The following is a 17538-nucleotide window of genomic DNA, read 5'->3' as shown; positions in this document are numbered from 1 at the left end:
ACAGGCAGCTATCATACCTAATTAGGTCTGAATTTATTCAGTGTCATTGTAGTCCCTCTTATGAAACACTAGAACCCATGGCAAGGTTGCAGATATGGATAATAATAGAGAATCCTTAAATTGTCAAATATTTGAAGTGTAATAATGCATCTAAAAATAACTTGGTCATTTTGCTTTCTTGCTAAAAAGTGTTTTTTTATTCATACTTGTAAACATTGCAAATGTATTTGTTCATTTATTATTAGTGTAGAACTGCATCAGTTTTAATAATTTGGCTAAAGTCTTCATGAAAAACAATATTCATTTCCTTGGAAGATATGCATGAGTGATGACAATATTACATTGTGTGCACAGTAAAATCCATAGGAGTGTTCATCCTGCTAGATGATCCATTGTTCATGCCCATTTAATACATTTCAGTCACAGAGAGGGCAGGTCATGCAGAAGATATGATGTCATCTAAAGATTTATCAGGGATAGATGGGTAAGGTATTTTCAAAGATATAAAGCAAAGCTGGAGGAAACAACTTCCAGCCTCAAAGATAACTTGTATCCAATAGGTAATTACTTTATTATGAAAACAAAACTCCATTCCATAATCCATGAATTTAAGTACTGTTAATGACATGAATCTGGTCAAAAGCACCAGGATTAATATGTATAGAAATAAATTAATTTATTTTATGTCATTATTTGAAAGGAGAATAAAGCTATTCAATAAATGATCTTGATGTATACAAATACAACTAGCCTCCATATCTCATTGGAAATTGCCAAAACTACATGTAGACAAATACAACAAGCCTCAATATCTTACTGGAAATTGCCAAAAACTTCATGAACTGGTCCAGGCATAAAGTTTGTAATGAATCACATTGGCTGATGCTGTACAGGCATAATGATAGTATTTAATCAGGTTGGCTGATGCTGTACAGGCACAATGGTAGTATATATTCATCTTGAATGATGCTATACAGGCACAATGGTAGTATCTAATCAGGTTGGCTGATGCTGTACAGGCACAATGGTAGTATATATTCATCTTGAATGATGCTATACAGGCACAATGGTAGTATTTAATCAGGTTGGATGATGCTGTACAGGCATAATCTTAGTATCTAATCAGGTTGGATGATGCTGTATAGGGATAATGGTAGTATCTAGTCAGGTTGGATGATGCTGAACAGGCATAATGGTAGTATCTAATCAGGTTGGCTGATGCTGTACAGGCACAATGGTAGTATATATTCATCTTGAATGATGCTATACAGGCACAATGGTAGTATTTAATCAGGTTGGATGATGCTGTACAGGCATAATCTTAGTATCTAATCAGGTTGGATGATGCTGTATAGGGATAATGGTAGTATCTAGTCAGGTTGGATGATGCTGTACAGGCATAATGGTAGTATCTAATCAGGTTGGCTGATGCTGTACAGGCACAATGGTAGTATATATTCATCTTGAATGATGCTATACAGGCACAATGGTAGTATTTAATCAGGTTGGATGATGCTATACAGGCACAATGGTAGTATATATTCATCTTGAATGATGCTATACAGGCACAATGGTAGTATTTAATCAGGTTGGATGATGCTGTACAGGCACAATGGTAGTATATATTCATCTTGAATGATGCTATACAGGCACAATGGTAGTATCTAATCAGGTTGGATGATGCTGTACAGGCATAATGGTAGTATCTAATCAGGTTGGCTGATGCTGTACAGGCACAATGGTAGTATATATTCATCTTGAATGATGCTATACAGGCACAATGGTAGTATTTAATCAGGTTGGATGATGCTGTACAGGCACAATGGTAGTATATATTCATCTTGAATGATGCTATACAGGCACAATGGTAGTATCTAATCAGGTTGGATGATGCTGTATAGGCACAATGGTAGTATATATTCATCTTGAATGATGCTATACAGGCACAATGGTAGTATTTAATCAGGTTGGATGATGCTGTACAGGCACAATGGTAGTATATATTCATCTTGAATGATGCTATACAGGCACAATGGTAGTATCTAATCAGGTTGGATGATGCTGTACAGGCACAATGGTAGTATATATTCATCTTGAATGATGCTATACAGGCACAATGGTAGTATCTAATCAGGTTGGCTGATGCTGTACAGGCACAATGGTAGTATATATTCATCTTGAATGATGCTATACAGGCACAATGGTAGTATTTAATCAGGTTGGATGATGCTGTACAGGCATAATCTTAGTATCTAATCAGGTTGGATGATGCTGTATAGGGATAATGGGAGTATCTAGTCAGGTTGGATGATGCTGTACAGGCATAATGGTAGTATCTAATCAGGTTGGCTGATGCTGTACAGGCACAATGGTAGTATATATTCATCTTGAATGATGCTATACAGGCACAATGGTAGTATTTAATCAGGTTGGATGATGCTGTACAGGCACAATGGTAGTATATATTCATCTTGAATGATGCTATACAGGCACAATGGTAGTATCTAATCAGGTTGGATGATGCTGTATAGGCACAATGGTAGTATATATTCATCTTGAATGATGCTATACAGGCACAATGGTAGTATTTAATCAGGTTGGATGATGCTGTACAGGCACAATGGTAGTATATATTCATCTTGAATGATGCTATACAGGCACAATGGTAGTATCTAATCAGGTTGGATGATGCTGTACAGGCACAATGGTAGTATATATTCATCTTGAATGATGCTATACAGGCACAATGGTAGTATCTAATCAGGTTGGCTGATGCTGTACAGGCACAATGGTAGTATATATTCATCTTGAATGATGCTATACAGGCACAATGGTAGTATTTAATCAGGTTGGATGATGCTGTACAGGCATAATCTTAGTATCTAATCAGGTTGGATGATGCTGTATAGGGATAATGGTAGTATCTAGTCAGGTTGGATGATGCTGTACAGGCATAATGGTAGTATCTAATCAGGTTGGCTGATGCTGTACAGGCACAATGGTAGTATATATTCATCTTGAATGATGCTATACAGGCACAGTGGTAGTATTTAATCAGGTTGGATGATGCTCTACAGGCATAATCTTAGTATCTAATCAGGTTGGATGATGCTGTATAGGGATAATGGTAGTATCTAGTCAGGTTGGATGATGCTGTACAGGCATAATGGTAGTATCTAATCAGGTTGGCTGATGCTGTACAGGCACAATGGTAGTATATATTCATCTTGAATGATGCTATACAGGCACAATGGTAGTATTTAATCAGGTTGGCTGATGCTGTACAGGCACAATGGTAGTATATATTCATCTTGAATGATGCTATACAGGCACAATGGTAGTATTTAATCAGGTTGGATGATGCTGTACAGGCATAATCTTAGTATCTAATCAGGTTGGATGATGCTGTATAGGGATAATGGTAGTATCTAGTCAGGTTGGATGATGCTGAACAGGCATAATGGTAGTATCTAATCAGGTTGGCTGATGCTGTACAGGCACAATGGTAGTATATATTCATCTTGAATGATGCTATACAGGCACAATGGTAGTATTTAATCAGGTTGGATGATGCTGTACAGGCATAATCTTAGTATCTAATCAGGTTGGATGATGCTGTATAGGGATAATGGTAGTATCTAGTCAGGTTGGATGATGCTGTACAGGCATAATGGTAGTATCTAATCAGGTTGGCTGATGCTGTACAGGCACAATGGTAGTATATATTCATCTTGAATGATGCTATACAGGCACAATGGTAGTATTTAATCAGGTTGGATGATGCTGTACAGGCACAATGGTAGTATATATTCATCTTGAATGATGCTATACAGGCACAATGGTAGTATTTAATCAGGTTGGATGATGCTGTACAGGCACAATGGTAGTATATATTCATCTTGAATGATGCTATACAGGCACAATGGTAGTATTTAATCAGGTTGGATGATGCTGTACAGGCATAATGGTAGTATCTAATCAGGTTGGATGATGCTGTATAGGCACAATGGTAGTATATATTCATCTTGAATGATTCTATACAGGCACAATGGTAGTATTTAATCAGGTTGGATGATGCTGTACAGGCACAATGGTAGTATATATTCATCTTGAATGATGCTATACAGGCACAATGGTAGTATCTAATCAGGTTGGATGATGCTGTATAGGCACAATGGTAGTATATATTCATCTTGAATGATGCTCTACAGGCACAATGGTAGTATCTAATCAGGTTGGCTGATGCTGTACAGGCACAATGGTAGTATATATTCATCTTGAATGATGCTGTACAGGCACAATGGTAGTATCTAATCAGGTTGGCTGATGCTGTACAGGCACAATGGTAGTATATATTCATCTTGAATGATGCTATACAGGCACAATGGTAGTATTTAATCAGGTTGGATGATGCTGTACAGGCACAATGGTAGTATATATTCATCTTGAATGATGCTATACAGGCACAATGGTAGTATTTAATCAGGTTGGATGATGCTGTACAGGCACAATGGTAGTATATATTCATCTTGAATGATGCTATACAGGCACAATGGTAGTATTTAATCAGGTTGGATGATGCTGTACAGGCATAATCTTAGTATCTAATCAGGTTGGATGATGCTGTATAGGGATAATGGTAGTATCTAGTCAGGTTGGATGATGCTGAACAGGCATAATGGTAGTATCTAATCAGGTTGGCTGATGCTGTACAGGCACAATGGTAGTATATATTCATCTTGAATGATGCTATACAGGCACAATGGTAGTATTTAATCAGGTTGGATGATGCTGTACAGGCATAATCTTAGTATCTAATCAGGTTGGATGATGCTGTATAGGGATAATGGTAGTATCTAGTCAGGTTGGATGATGCTGTACAGGCATAATGGTAGTATCTAATCAGGTTGGCTGATGCTGTACAGGCACAATGGTAGTATATATTCATCTTGAATGATGCTATACAGGCACAATGGTAGTATTTAATCAGGTTGGATGATGCTGTACAGGCACAATGGTAGTATATATTCATCTTGAATGATGCTATACAGGCACAATGGTAGTATCTAATCAGGTTGGATGATGCTGTATAGGCACAATGGTAGTATATATTCATCTTGAATGATGCTATACAGGCACAATGGTAGTATTTAATCAGGTTGGATGATGCTGTACAGGCACAATGGTAGTATATATTCATCTTGAATGATGCTATACAGGCACAATGGTAGTATCTAATCAGGTTGGATGATGCTGTACAGGCACAATGGTAGTATATATTCATCTTGAATGATGCTATACAGGCACAATGGTAGTATTTAATCAGGTTGGATGATGCTGTACAGGCACAATGGTAGTATATATTCATCTTGAATGATGCTATACAGGCACAATGGTAGTATTTAATCAGGTTGGATGATGCTGTACAGGCATAATGGTAGTATCTAATCAGGTTGGATGATGCTGTATAGGCACAATGGTAGTATATATTCATCTTGAATGATTCTATACAGGCACAATGGTAGTATTTAATCAGGTTGGATGATGCTGTACAGGCACAATGGTAGTATATATTCATCTTGAATGATGCTATACAGGCACAATGGTAGTATCTAATCAGGTTGGATGATGCTGTATAGGCACAATGGTAGTATATATTCATCTTGAATGATGCTCTACAGGCACAATGGTAGTATCTAATCAGGTTGGCTGATGCTGTACAGGCACAATGGTAGTATATATTCATCTTGAATGATGCTGTACAGGCACAATGGTAGTATCTAATCAGGTTGGCTGATGCTGTACAGGCACAATGGTAGTATATATTCATCTTGAATGATGCTATACAGGCACAATGGTAGTATTTAATCAGGTTGGATGATGCTGTACAGGCACAATGGTAGTATATATTCATCTTGAATGATGCTATACAGGCACAATGGTAGTATTTAATCAGGTTGGATGATGCTGTACAGGCACAATGGTAGTATATATTCATCTTGAATGATGCTATACAGGCACAATGGTAGTATTTAATCAGGTTGGATGATGCTGTACAGGCATAATCTTAGTATCTAATCAGGTTGGATGATGCTGTATAGGGATAATGGTAGTATCTAGTCAGGTTGGATGATGCTGAACAGGCATAATGGTAGTATCTAATCAGGTTGGCTGATGCTGTACAGGCACAATGGTAGTATATATTCATCTTGAATGATGCTATACAGGCACAATGGTAGTATTTAATCAGGTTGGATGATGCTGTACAGGCATAATCTTAGTATCTAATCAGGTTGGATGATGCTGTATAGGGATAATGGTAGTATCTAGTCAGGTTGGATGATGCTGTACAGGCATAATGGTAGTATCTAATCAGGTTGGCTGATGCTGTACAGGCACAATGGTAGTATATATTCATCTTGAATGATGCTATACAGGCACAATGGTAGTATTTAATCAGGTTGGATGATGCTGTACAGGCACAATGGTAGTATATATTCATCTTGAATGATGCTATACAGGCACAATGGTAGTATCTAATCAGGTTGGATGATGCTGTATAGGCACAATGGTAGTATATATTCATCTTGAATGATGCTATACAGGCACAATGGTAGTATTTAATCAGGTTGGATGATGCTGTACAGGCACAATGGTAGTATATATTCATCTTGAATGATGCTATACAGGCACAATGGTAGTATCTAATCAGGTTGGATGATGCTGTACAGGCACAATGGTAGTATATATTCATCTTGAATGATGCTATACAGGCACAATGGTAGTATTTAATCAGGTTGGATGATGCTGTACAGGCACAATGGTAGTATATATTCATCTTGAATGATGCTATACAGGCACAATGGTAGTATTTAATCAGGTTGGATGATGCTGTACAGGCATAATGGTAGTATCTAATCAGGTTGGATGATGCTGTATAGGCACAATGGTAGTATATATTCATCTTGAATGATTCTATACAGGCACAATGGTAGTATTTAATCAGGTTGGATGATGCTGTACAGGCACAATGGTAGTATATATTCATCTTGAATGATGCTATACAGGCACAATGGTAGTATCTAATCAGGTTGGATGATGCTGTATAGGCACAATGGTAGTATATATTCATCTTGAATGATGCTCTACAGGCACAATGGTAGTATCTAATCAGGTTGGCTGATGCTGTACAGGCACAATGGTAGTATATATTCATCTTGAATGATGCTGTACAGGCACAATGGTAGTATCTAATCAGGTTGGCTGATGCTGTACAGGCACAATGGTAGTATATATTCATCTTGAATGATGCTATACAGGCACAATGGTAGTATTTAATCAGGTTGGATGATGCTGTACAGGCACAATGGTAGTATATATTCATCTTGAATGATGCTATACAGGCACAATGGTAGTATTTAATCAGGTTGGATGATGCTGTACAGGCACAATGGTAGTATATATTCATCTTGAATGATGCTATACAGGCACAATGGTAGTATTTAATCAGGTTGGATGATGCTGTACAGGCATAATCTTAGTATCTAATCAGGTTGGATGATGCTGTATAGGGATAATGGTAGTATCTAGTCAGGTTGGATGATGCTGTACAGGCATAATGGTAGTATCTAATCAGGTTGAATGATGCTGTACAGGCATAATGGTGTAACAAGATAACCAAGTGGAATTTCCGGATTCACAACTGAACACTTTTGATGATGATATAAATACAATGTTTAATACTGAATGACTTGAATGGGCAATTAATTATGAATATGCGTGTGTATATACAATCCAAATATTGGATTAATTAACATAAGAATGCACAGACTTAATAATGAAAAATAAAAATAAATTACTTTACAAAATATAAAGACAAGGGGTGAATGGTTCACAGTGATTTCACAATGAAAATATGGATATAGTTTACTCAGCTAGTTAACAATGTAGAATTTTACTCATGTAGTAAAATGAATTCACTCAGATAGTGAAGTTATGCAAACAAAAAGGGACAGATATACAAATCATCTTTACAGTTTCAAAAGATACAGTGGGTTTTATGATCCCCAAAATTAGCCTGTGGCTAAAAGATTATATGTAAGGAGATACATCAGCGCACTTTATTTCGGCTCCATGGCTGCTATAGTTCAGCTTCACAGCTGCTATGGTTAGTTCCTGTGGTTGGCTTTACAGCTTGCACCACACTGACCCCGATCATTCTGATAACTTTGAACGTTCAGGTCACTCTGGACACTCCAGACAGCTCTATACACTCTTGACAGCTCTACACAGCTCCACTCACTCTGGACAGCGCTACACAGCTCTACACACTCTGGACAGCTTTACACAGCTCTACAGATGTGCAAGTCCTTAAAGTAGACCACTGACTGACAAGACTATCCATAATGTAAAGAGTTTTACCTACAGTGAGGTATTTATACACACATATAGTCTGTGCACTGAAGGCATTCGGTTCTTCCCATCGAGAGCGCTTTGCATGTGTGGCATAGGATGAACTGAACTCACTTTTTCAAAATACAGCACAATATACTCAAAAAACGAAACCTGAGTATATGTATTTAATAAATACAGTTCCATGACAACTGGTAGTATCTAATCAGGTTGAATGATGGTGTACAGGCATAATGGTAGTATCTAATCAGGTTGAATGATGGTGTACAGTCATAATGGTAGTATCTAATCAGGTTGAATGATGGTGTACAGGCATAATGGTAGTATCTAATCAGGTTGAATGATGGTGTACAGGCATAATGGTAGTATCTAATCAGGTTGAATGATGGTGTACAGGCATAATGGTAGTATCTAATCAGGTTGGATGATGCTGTACAGGCATAATGGTAGTATCTAATCAGGTTGAATGATGGTGTACAGGCATAATGGTAGTATCTAATCAGGTTGGATGATGCTGTACAGGCATAATGGTAGTATCTAATCAGGTTGGATGATGGTGTACAGGCATAATGGTAGTATCTAATCAGGTTGAATGATGGTGTACAGGCATAATGGTAGTATCTAATCAGGTTGAATGATGGTGTACAGTCATAATGGTAGTATCTAATCAGGTTGGATGATGGTGTACAGGCATAATGGTAGTATCTAATCAGGTTGAATGATGGTGTACAGGCATAATGGTAGTATCTAATCAGGTTGAATGATGGTGTACAGTCATAATGGTAGCATCTAATCAGGTTGGATGATGCTGTAAAATATGTTGTCATGACTTTAATTCTTTATAAGTTCATTTGACAAATGAACATTAGGGAAAACAAGAAAATATAGCAAAGCTGTATAAAACATTGCTATTCTTTCATGTGGAAGTCAATAAATCTTAAGCTCCTTTTAATTTACAGCACATTGGAGTGGAAACCAGCCAAACCACGTGCAGTTGGACTTAGCACAGTTTACTTAGCAAAACTTTAAATAGAAGATACCCACTGGAAAATGTAAATGTAGGAATTTATTTTGTAGGCATATAATAGTTTTATCAAAAATCTTTTGTATTTCTTTTCCTGGTTGAATTATATGCTTGGGACAGTTGATATAAAACTATATTTCCTTGTGTATTATGATCACCTGGCTTCAAATGGCATGGATCCATATTGACTGTTTATACTACTTACATTGTAAGCAGACAGCATGGTCATCATGGCCTGATCTGCTGATACATGGTCCTCTTTCAGCAGTTCATCGTTGGCAACAGTTATTTATTGGTAGACATAGTATATTTAGAGAAGACAAAGATTTTGTAGAGAAACTGTTACCTTTATGATAGGATAAGAGTAGAAATTAAAGTGTTGGTTCCAATTTTATGGCTATTTGAAGCTTGGTCCAAATTTATAAATCTGATGAAGAAGATGGTACTATAGATATTGCTTCCTTCTAAATATATATATTATAAAATACCCTTTGACTTTATAAATTTAAAATGTATGTTGTATGTAGAATAACAAAAAAGTAATCTCAAATAATTTATTTATTAACTGATCTCTTTTTCAGAGCATGAATTTAAATTTGTTCAGTTGTTCAAGTTGCAATGTTTTCAGTCTGGTGCTTGTTGGTGGGGATGGCATATTTCACGAGGTAGCCAATGGAGCACTGAAAAAGATCCAGAATGATTATGGAATCAATCCAGACAATCCAGATTCTGTTTTGAAGCCATTGGATGTCCCCATAGGAATGATACCAGCTGGTACTAGCATAACTTCATTTCCTTGTAACTTAATGTATGTGGTGTCCATTTGATTTATGAAACCTTGAATTTTAGACTTTATAAATAAGGCATGTATTATACCCACGTTATCCTGGTGTGGTAAAATTTAGGCATTTTTTAAAACAATCATTTGTCGCTAGTGCTTTTGGAGCTTTTATAGACTGGAGTTTTGTTTTAATGTATTAGCCATATTTACAAAGAATGAATTAGTAAAACTTCCAGCTACTCATTTTTATATTCTATAAATTGAAGAGATGAATTTTATAAACACTGGTGACAAAGTAGGATCATGTTCTTGAAAGCTTCCTTTATGACTGTGTAGACTTTATGCAGGAATAAAACAATCATAATAGACTATATCATGTATTGTAGAACAAGCTTGGTTAACACATGAATTTTTATGATAGACTATATCATGTATTGTAGAACCAAGCTTGGCTAACACATGAATTTTTATGATAGACTATATCATGTATTGTAGAACCAAGCTTGGCTAACACATGAATTTTTATGATAGACTATATCATGTATTGTAGAACCAAGCTTGGCTAACACATGAATTTTTAAATTTCTTTTATTGAAAATTGCATGTACAAAGCAATCTGAAGACAGTTGTGTTGATAATGTATGTTGCTTACAATATACAGTACTCACTTATTATAGTGTTGTCACTGGGAGTTATTGATTATACTGTCTTGTAGTAAGTCTGTCTTATAATAAAGTAATTAAGTATATATATATATATATATATATATATATATATATATATATATACTATTATTTAAGGTGGGTCGTGGGCAGTTTTGTCGTCCTCAGACGGTTTCGTGGGCAGATAAAAGTTCGTGGGCAGATTTCCATCTGCCCACGAAGCACGTCGTCCTTTTCTGCACTCTTGCCACAAATATCAATAAAATAAATGCATATTTACGCTGCTGAATGTTAAATATTTGATAAATATTCATCTGCAAAATAAATAATTGCCTTTTTACCTATTTATTTCCATTTTTTCATTAATGAATTGAATTGAATAGCACAACTTGAGTTACCTCCCATTATGTACTAGTATATATTGCACCTTAAAAATAGATTGACCCGGAAGTAGTATGTTTCAAATTTACTGCCCATGATGACAGGGGGTCGTTACAAAGAAAATCAAGGGATGGGGTTCTAACCTGTAACAATATAATATGTTAATAGTGTTACAGGTTAGAACCCAAATCTGTTGATTTTCTTTGTAACGAGCCACTGTGCCCGTGATTATTATTGTGAGAGATCAAAACTGCCCGGGAACCAGGATGTGGAGTGAATAATCTGCCAATGTCGCCAACAAGCACCATAAATATATACTATTTATTTTGATATCTAAGAAGTTTTCAATAATGCTAATTAGTAACATTATAATGAGTGAGCTGTTATATGTCTTTCGAAATACCTCTATTCACTATTGCTGGTCTTGAGCCCAAACTAAGAGGATTGTGGCTGTCATTAGAAATACAAGTGATACCATTTATTTAAATCCAGGCTTAGTAAGTTCATAACTTCACTTAAGTTCATATTATATGCTGCTGCATTTTCTTCTCTCAGTCTACCATTAACAACGACAACAAAAGAAAAATGGTGTTTACTCAGAATTTGTTCCTATATTTATCAAAAAATTTGTTTTGGAACAGATATTTTGTTGGAAAAGCTGAAAGAATAAAATTGGGGGAAAATCATGATGGTATAATAATACAATTGTTTACTTATAATAAAAGAATACTGGATTTAGTGTACAACATCCTTGCAATAATTAAATGGCATTGTGAATATGCAGAACCCCAATTCTTTAATGTACATGTACTGTTTAAGGTACAAAACTGTTTTGCATACTTCATAACTTATTTCTCTAATAGTGCAAATAATAGGAGACAGAAGACATTTAGAAAGAATTAATTTGTCAAAATAAGTTAAATATCAAGATTAGTTTAATGGACGTTTGAAAATTTACTATTAAAGTAAAATTGCCTATTTTTGAGAGAAAAATCCTAATAGTAATACACGTAATTTTATTTAAATTAGCAGTAATGTAGAGGATGCTGATTTATTTATGAAATATACCATAAACGTGTGTTTCATGTTCATTACTCCAAAGTAAAATACCCAAGAACCACCTCAGAAAATCAGTAATGACATATTCACGTAAAACACAAAACACAATTCTAAAAAAGTGATGGAGATGCAGTTATCAGCTGTGAGTCACATAGCTAACACATGTTGAGTAGCAGACTGGATGATTGGTATGGAACGAATTGTATTTGCCTTGTCAGAATAGTTGGTAAAGATTTTAAGAGGACTTCCTGGTTGGAAAAAAGTGAATTGGAGAAATGTATTATTTTTTTCATCGTATGTGTCCTTGTTTCACTTCATTAATAATAATGATATGACTTTTGACAAATCTTTTTGTCCGAGTGACTCAATGCTGATAAGTGTAAAAAAATGTCGAGGCTGCGACAGATGTGTCCTCTGTAGAAATGGGTGTTTATTAAACTAGGTCAAAATTAGGTAGTGTAAAAATAGGAAGTGGAACAATACACAATATGGAAAACGCTCGCTGTGGAAGACATTGGGCGGACATACAGACACATCAAGATGTATTTAATTAAGATTCATACACATATTATATACTGTTGTATAGCTCTCCTTGTATGCTTCAGATTTATACTATAAACATTGAAGTTTGTGATACCGAGACAAACGGCAATGGAAGATGCACGTATCAAGGTTATGAAGATTGTTAAATTCACAAGCGATACAGAGTCAAATATACCAAAACTTTCATATTGCATTTTCTTACATTTCTACTATCACAGATCGATTTAGACTGATGCGAAACCTATCAATTTATATCAAATTTGTCAAAATCGGGGTTTATTTACTATTGTTATGAGTTATTCACCTGTATGGAAAACGATCGTATTGGAAGACATTAGGCGAAATGACAGACAAAGGAAGATATACTTAATAAGATACATACACATACTATTTACAGTTGTACGGCTTTAATTATATGCTTTAGATATATAGCAATAGCATCGAAATATGTAGTACGATCGCAAAACGGCAATGGTAGATTCACGTAGCAAGGATATGCAGATCGGTAAAGTCGCACCCGATATTCAGTAAAAGGAACAAAACCTTCTATTTTGCATTTTCACACATGTCTATTGGCACAGATCGATTTAGTATGATTAGAAACATATCAATTAAAATCAAATTTGTCATCTGATATCAAATGTGTCAAAACCGTTGTTTTTGCGATTGTTATGACTTATTCGCCCATATGAAAAACTTTCGTATAGGTCGGATCTACGCGCACGGACAGACAAATAAAGACGTGCTTATTAAGATATATACACACATTTTATAATATTGTATAGTTTTAATTCTATACTTCAGATCTCTAATATTAGCATCGAAGTATGTGCTACAATCACAAAACGGGAAGGGTGTATTAAAGTAGCAAGCATATGAAGATCGGTAAAGTCGCACCCGATATTCCGTAAAAAGTGGAACTTTTTTATTTTGTATTTTCACACACGTCTATTGGCACAAATCGATTTAGGCAGATGAGAACCTATATATTAATATGAAATTTGTCAAAAGCTGTGTTTGTTTACTATTGGTATAAATTATTCACCTATATGGAAACCGTTCGGATAGGAAGGTCATCGGGTGCACAAACAGACATATGAAACCGTACTTAATAAGATACATACACATATTATTTAATGTTGTACATCTTAAATTATATGCTTCAAATCTATAGTATTAGCATCCAAGTATGTGCTACTATCGCAAAACGGGAAGGGTAGATGCACATATCAAGGATATGAAGATCGGTAAAGTCGCAAGCAATAATGAGTCATAAATACCAACTTTTTTATTATTAATTTTCTCGACTTTTTTTGGCACAGATCGATTTAAACTGATGAGAAACCTATACATTGATATTATATATGTCGAAATATATGGTTGTTTAAGATTGGTACAACTAATTTACCTATATGGAAAATCTTTGTGTTGGAAAGTATTTGGCGCACGGAAAGACAAATGAAGACGTACTTAATAATATATGTAAACATGTTATATGCTGTTGTTTAGCTTTAATTTTATGCTTGAAATCAGTAGTATTAGCATCGAAGTATGTTGTAACCCCCCTCACCTTAGTACGCTACTGCAAGCAGACTTTGTCAAATGCTAAGAGACACTAATTGCTCGAAAATTATAACTTAAAAAATATTTATGTATTTATGGACTCGTATATTATAACCTTATAATGCGCCTTCATTTTCCATCAGGTAGGTCTCCAGGTCGAGTTGTCATGAAAAACAGGAACCAGTATCGTACATTCTTTACTAAGCGACTTCTCCGATGGTGCAATGTGTCTATAGAGCGTCCGCCTCGGATGCGAGGGGTCGCGTATTCAAACCCCGGCCGAATCATACTAAAGACATAAAAATGGTACTAGCAGCTGCCTCTTTTGGTGCCGATCATTAAGAGGTTAGTGTTTGGATTAGTCGGCCTGGTGTCAGGATAGTGTGACTGGGTGGGACAAGTTTGTCTTATGTCCACTAAAATGCAAAAGCCTACTGAACCAAGTCGAACAGGTTACGTATTATACAACTTATTTTCGAGGTTTCAGCGCCCCCCCCCCCTTAAATGCGTACATATATTATCAGTATACCTCCATGCTCAAGCCTATGCATTTGGGTTAACCCCCCCACCCCTCTATGCGTACATACTAAATGGACGGCCCCTAACGATTCATGAGATGGTATTGATTCAAATTTACGAGTGCGATTGTGATGTACGCATTTCCCTACACAAACACGGGATGGTATTATTCAACCGTACATGTCCACAAAACTATATATATTTATAGATATATGTATACAACCATGGTACATCAATTAGGTATCTAATTACATAATGACAGTGTAGTGGTTAGCAAATTTGAGAAATATACTTTTTTATTCAGACACCATGCCAAAAGGAAAGAACTAACTTACAGTTTACGCTGAACTAAATTAAATTTACTATTTTTGTTTCCAGCATGGTCGGAATATGTTTACATGTTTCATATTAGGAAACAATTTGCATTATGGCTAAGTATATCTAAGAAGGAAATAAGATGTTCTTACAAACTCTTATTTTGTTGGTGTATTGGTTACCTCTCAACATATGAACCATTCTTTGCCATCTCACGATTATAATCCGTATGTACTTAAGCGTTGTCTCATTTGTAGTGTTAATTTTTAAATGTATACTTTGCTTGTAAAATGATCCCACTTTATATAAATGTACAAACACCGCAATCGTGATGTGCTTACAGGAATACATTCTTCTGAGTTCTGCTGAAGTCAGTTATTCAGTATAATTTGTAAAACGATATGGACTGATTGATAAAAGTGACTGTTTTCTTTACTTTGGTTTGTCGCAATATTTTTCTAACACAGTACTAATATACACTGGTCACACATGACGCCCCAAAGAAGCAGTTGTAGTTAATTCTTTTTTACCTGTAGTAATGGGATTTTTACAATATATGGCTGTGGCAGATGTACGTCGATTATCAGACAATGGTCGGCTTTTGCACTATTCGCTTATTTCCCTACTTCGAGTGCGGACTGATTGACCGTTAAGCAAAATCTCAATTAATCTCTGCGGTTTATGTGCAACGTACGATATTGTCCCCAGTGTTTATTTAATTCCATCATCGTTTAACAAAACTTCTTTTCTTATCCTCTCTAAATCAACTTTTGTTGACCAAAGACAATACATTTTATAAGCAAGGCAGAACGCAAAATCACATTACCCATCCACGAGTACAATGAAAATATGTAAACAAAAATAGTTAATAAAATTCCAAGGTATGTATAATATTGTAATATATTTTGGAGTATGCGCATATGTTTACCGCTCTCCATTTTAAGGATTCCTTATATACTTGCTTGAATATGGGAAGTCGGTGCTGCGATTATAGTCTTTAGACCAAAATAATTAGCCAATTACTAGGGGCAAACGTTACGGAGTGAAGTGTAAGTGAGTTTCAAGATGACATGGTTTACTTTTGGTGAATTCAGGTAAAAGCCGCATGAGTATCCCTGTCACTCAGTAGTCCCTATTCAAATCTAATTGCGTGAATTGATCGTGTGACTCCAGGTGCAGTATTTATGACTGGAGATTGGTAAATTATACAATGGAATCAACAGAAAAGGACTGTTCCGCCGTCGGCGGGCGCCATTTATTGTTGCTGTGGTGGTAAATATGTTACAAAGTTACAGGCGAAATGAAGCTAAAAATCATGATTTAAAAGGCCTAAGGTGGCGTAGTAAAAACGGTTCCCTGTATTAGGTTGTTGAGTTGTATAGTTTCACGGCGTGAAATACTGGCGGTAAGTTATGGAAAGTTAACGAAGAGAAGCTTTGCAGTTGTGACATTGACATACAATTGGGAAGTTGGGATTTGTGGTCATGTATTAATAAGAGTAACATTACTGATAGATTGGACGCGTTGGACTTTCCAGTTTGCAGAAGTAGTTGTACAGGATTCCTTTGAATCGGGGAAACCTATGACTCGTAGCGGGATTCACGCAAGGGCTTGACATCGCTCGGTCAAGAAACCCATTTGGTTGATACAATATTTCTTGCGTGAGCATAATGCAAATATGTATATTGGCTTGCACTGTTTTCAGCTATGATGTACGATGTTAAGATCTCAGTCGGTCAGGATATTCTTTAACAACGGTATCTTTTATCCTAACACGTCTTTCAATACGGTACCATTTACCCCTTGCAATAAAGTATATCAGTTGGAGGTTGAGGATGAACTAATCGATATTGAATTTCTCTAAGTACTGTTTGGTCAATGTTCGGATCTCATTATCTTGTTATTGCAAAAAATATATATTGGTTATAATCAATTACACCTTTAGTTTTATGATTATTTAGACATTCTATATAAATCCAGCATGGTATCAGTTAATATTTCGACGATATTGTTATATGTGACCAGTACATTGAACATGTATGATTATAAACAGTAAAATTAGGCATTTAAACTGTAGGAAAAAAAATTCTACTGAAAAATGTTTCATCAGCATAAAAAACTAAGGCTTGTCAAATCCGAGACTAGCAATATTTTATAGTACCTATATTTGCTCTTTTCAGGCCAAGTTCTCACGTAATGGCTTGTTTTAGTAGATTGCTTGTTTTTGTGTGGGGTTTTTTTTTGGTGCTCCCACACAAAATGCGCATGCGCGGAATTTA

The 17538-nt window shown here is 35.7% G+C and overlaps 1 protein-coding gene across 20 annotated transcripts in view; it reads left to right on the top strand.

Annotated features, from left to right (window-relative positions):
• Positions 1-17538, top strand: part of LOC149807659 (ceramide kinase-like) — a 116066-nt gene that overhangs the window by 19910 nt on the left and 78618 nt on the right. For all 20 annotated transcript variants that reach the window (XR_016423289.1, XR_016423287.1, XR_016423284.1 and 17 more), the window contains 2 exons: positions 421-484; positions 10065-10210. Coding sequence is in view for 17 of the 20 variants with exons in the window: in XM_089969304.1 (XP_089825430.1) it covers positions 450-484; positions 10065-10210 (181 nt within the window). In the remaining 3 variants the exon portion in view is untranslated. The remainder of the gene's footprint in view (positions 1-420; positions 485-10064; positions 10211-17538) is intronic.

This window comes from Sinohyriopsis cumingii, chromosome 1 (assembly GCF_028554795.1).
Source record: "Sinohyriopsis cumingii isolate HCF-2022 chromosome 1, ASM2855479v2, whole genome shotgun sequence".
In the NCBI taxonomy this organism is placed as follows: Eukaryota; Metazoa; Mollusca; class Bivalvia; order Unionida; family Unionidae; genus Sinohyriopsis; species Sinohyriopsis cumingii.
Note: the sequence above shows the minus strand (reverse complement) of the source record. Positions and strands in the feature narration are given on the sequence as shown.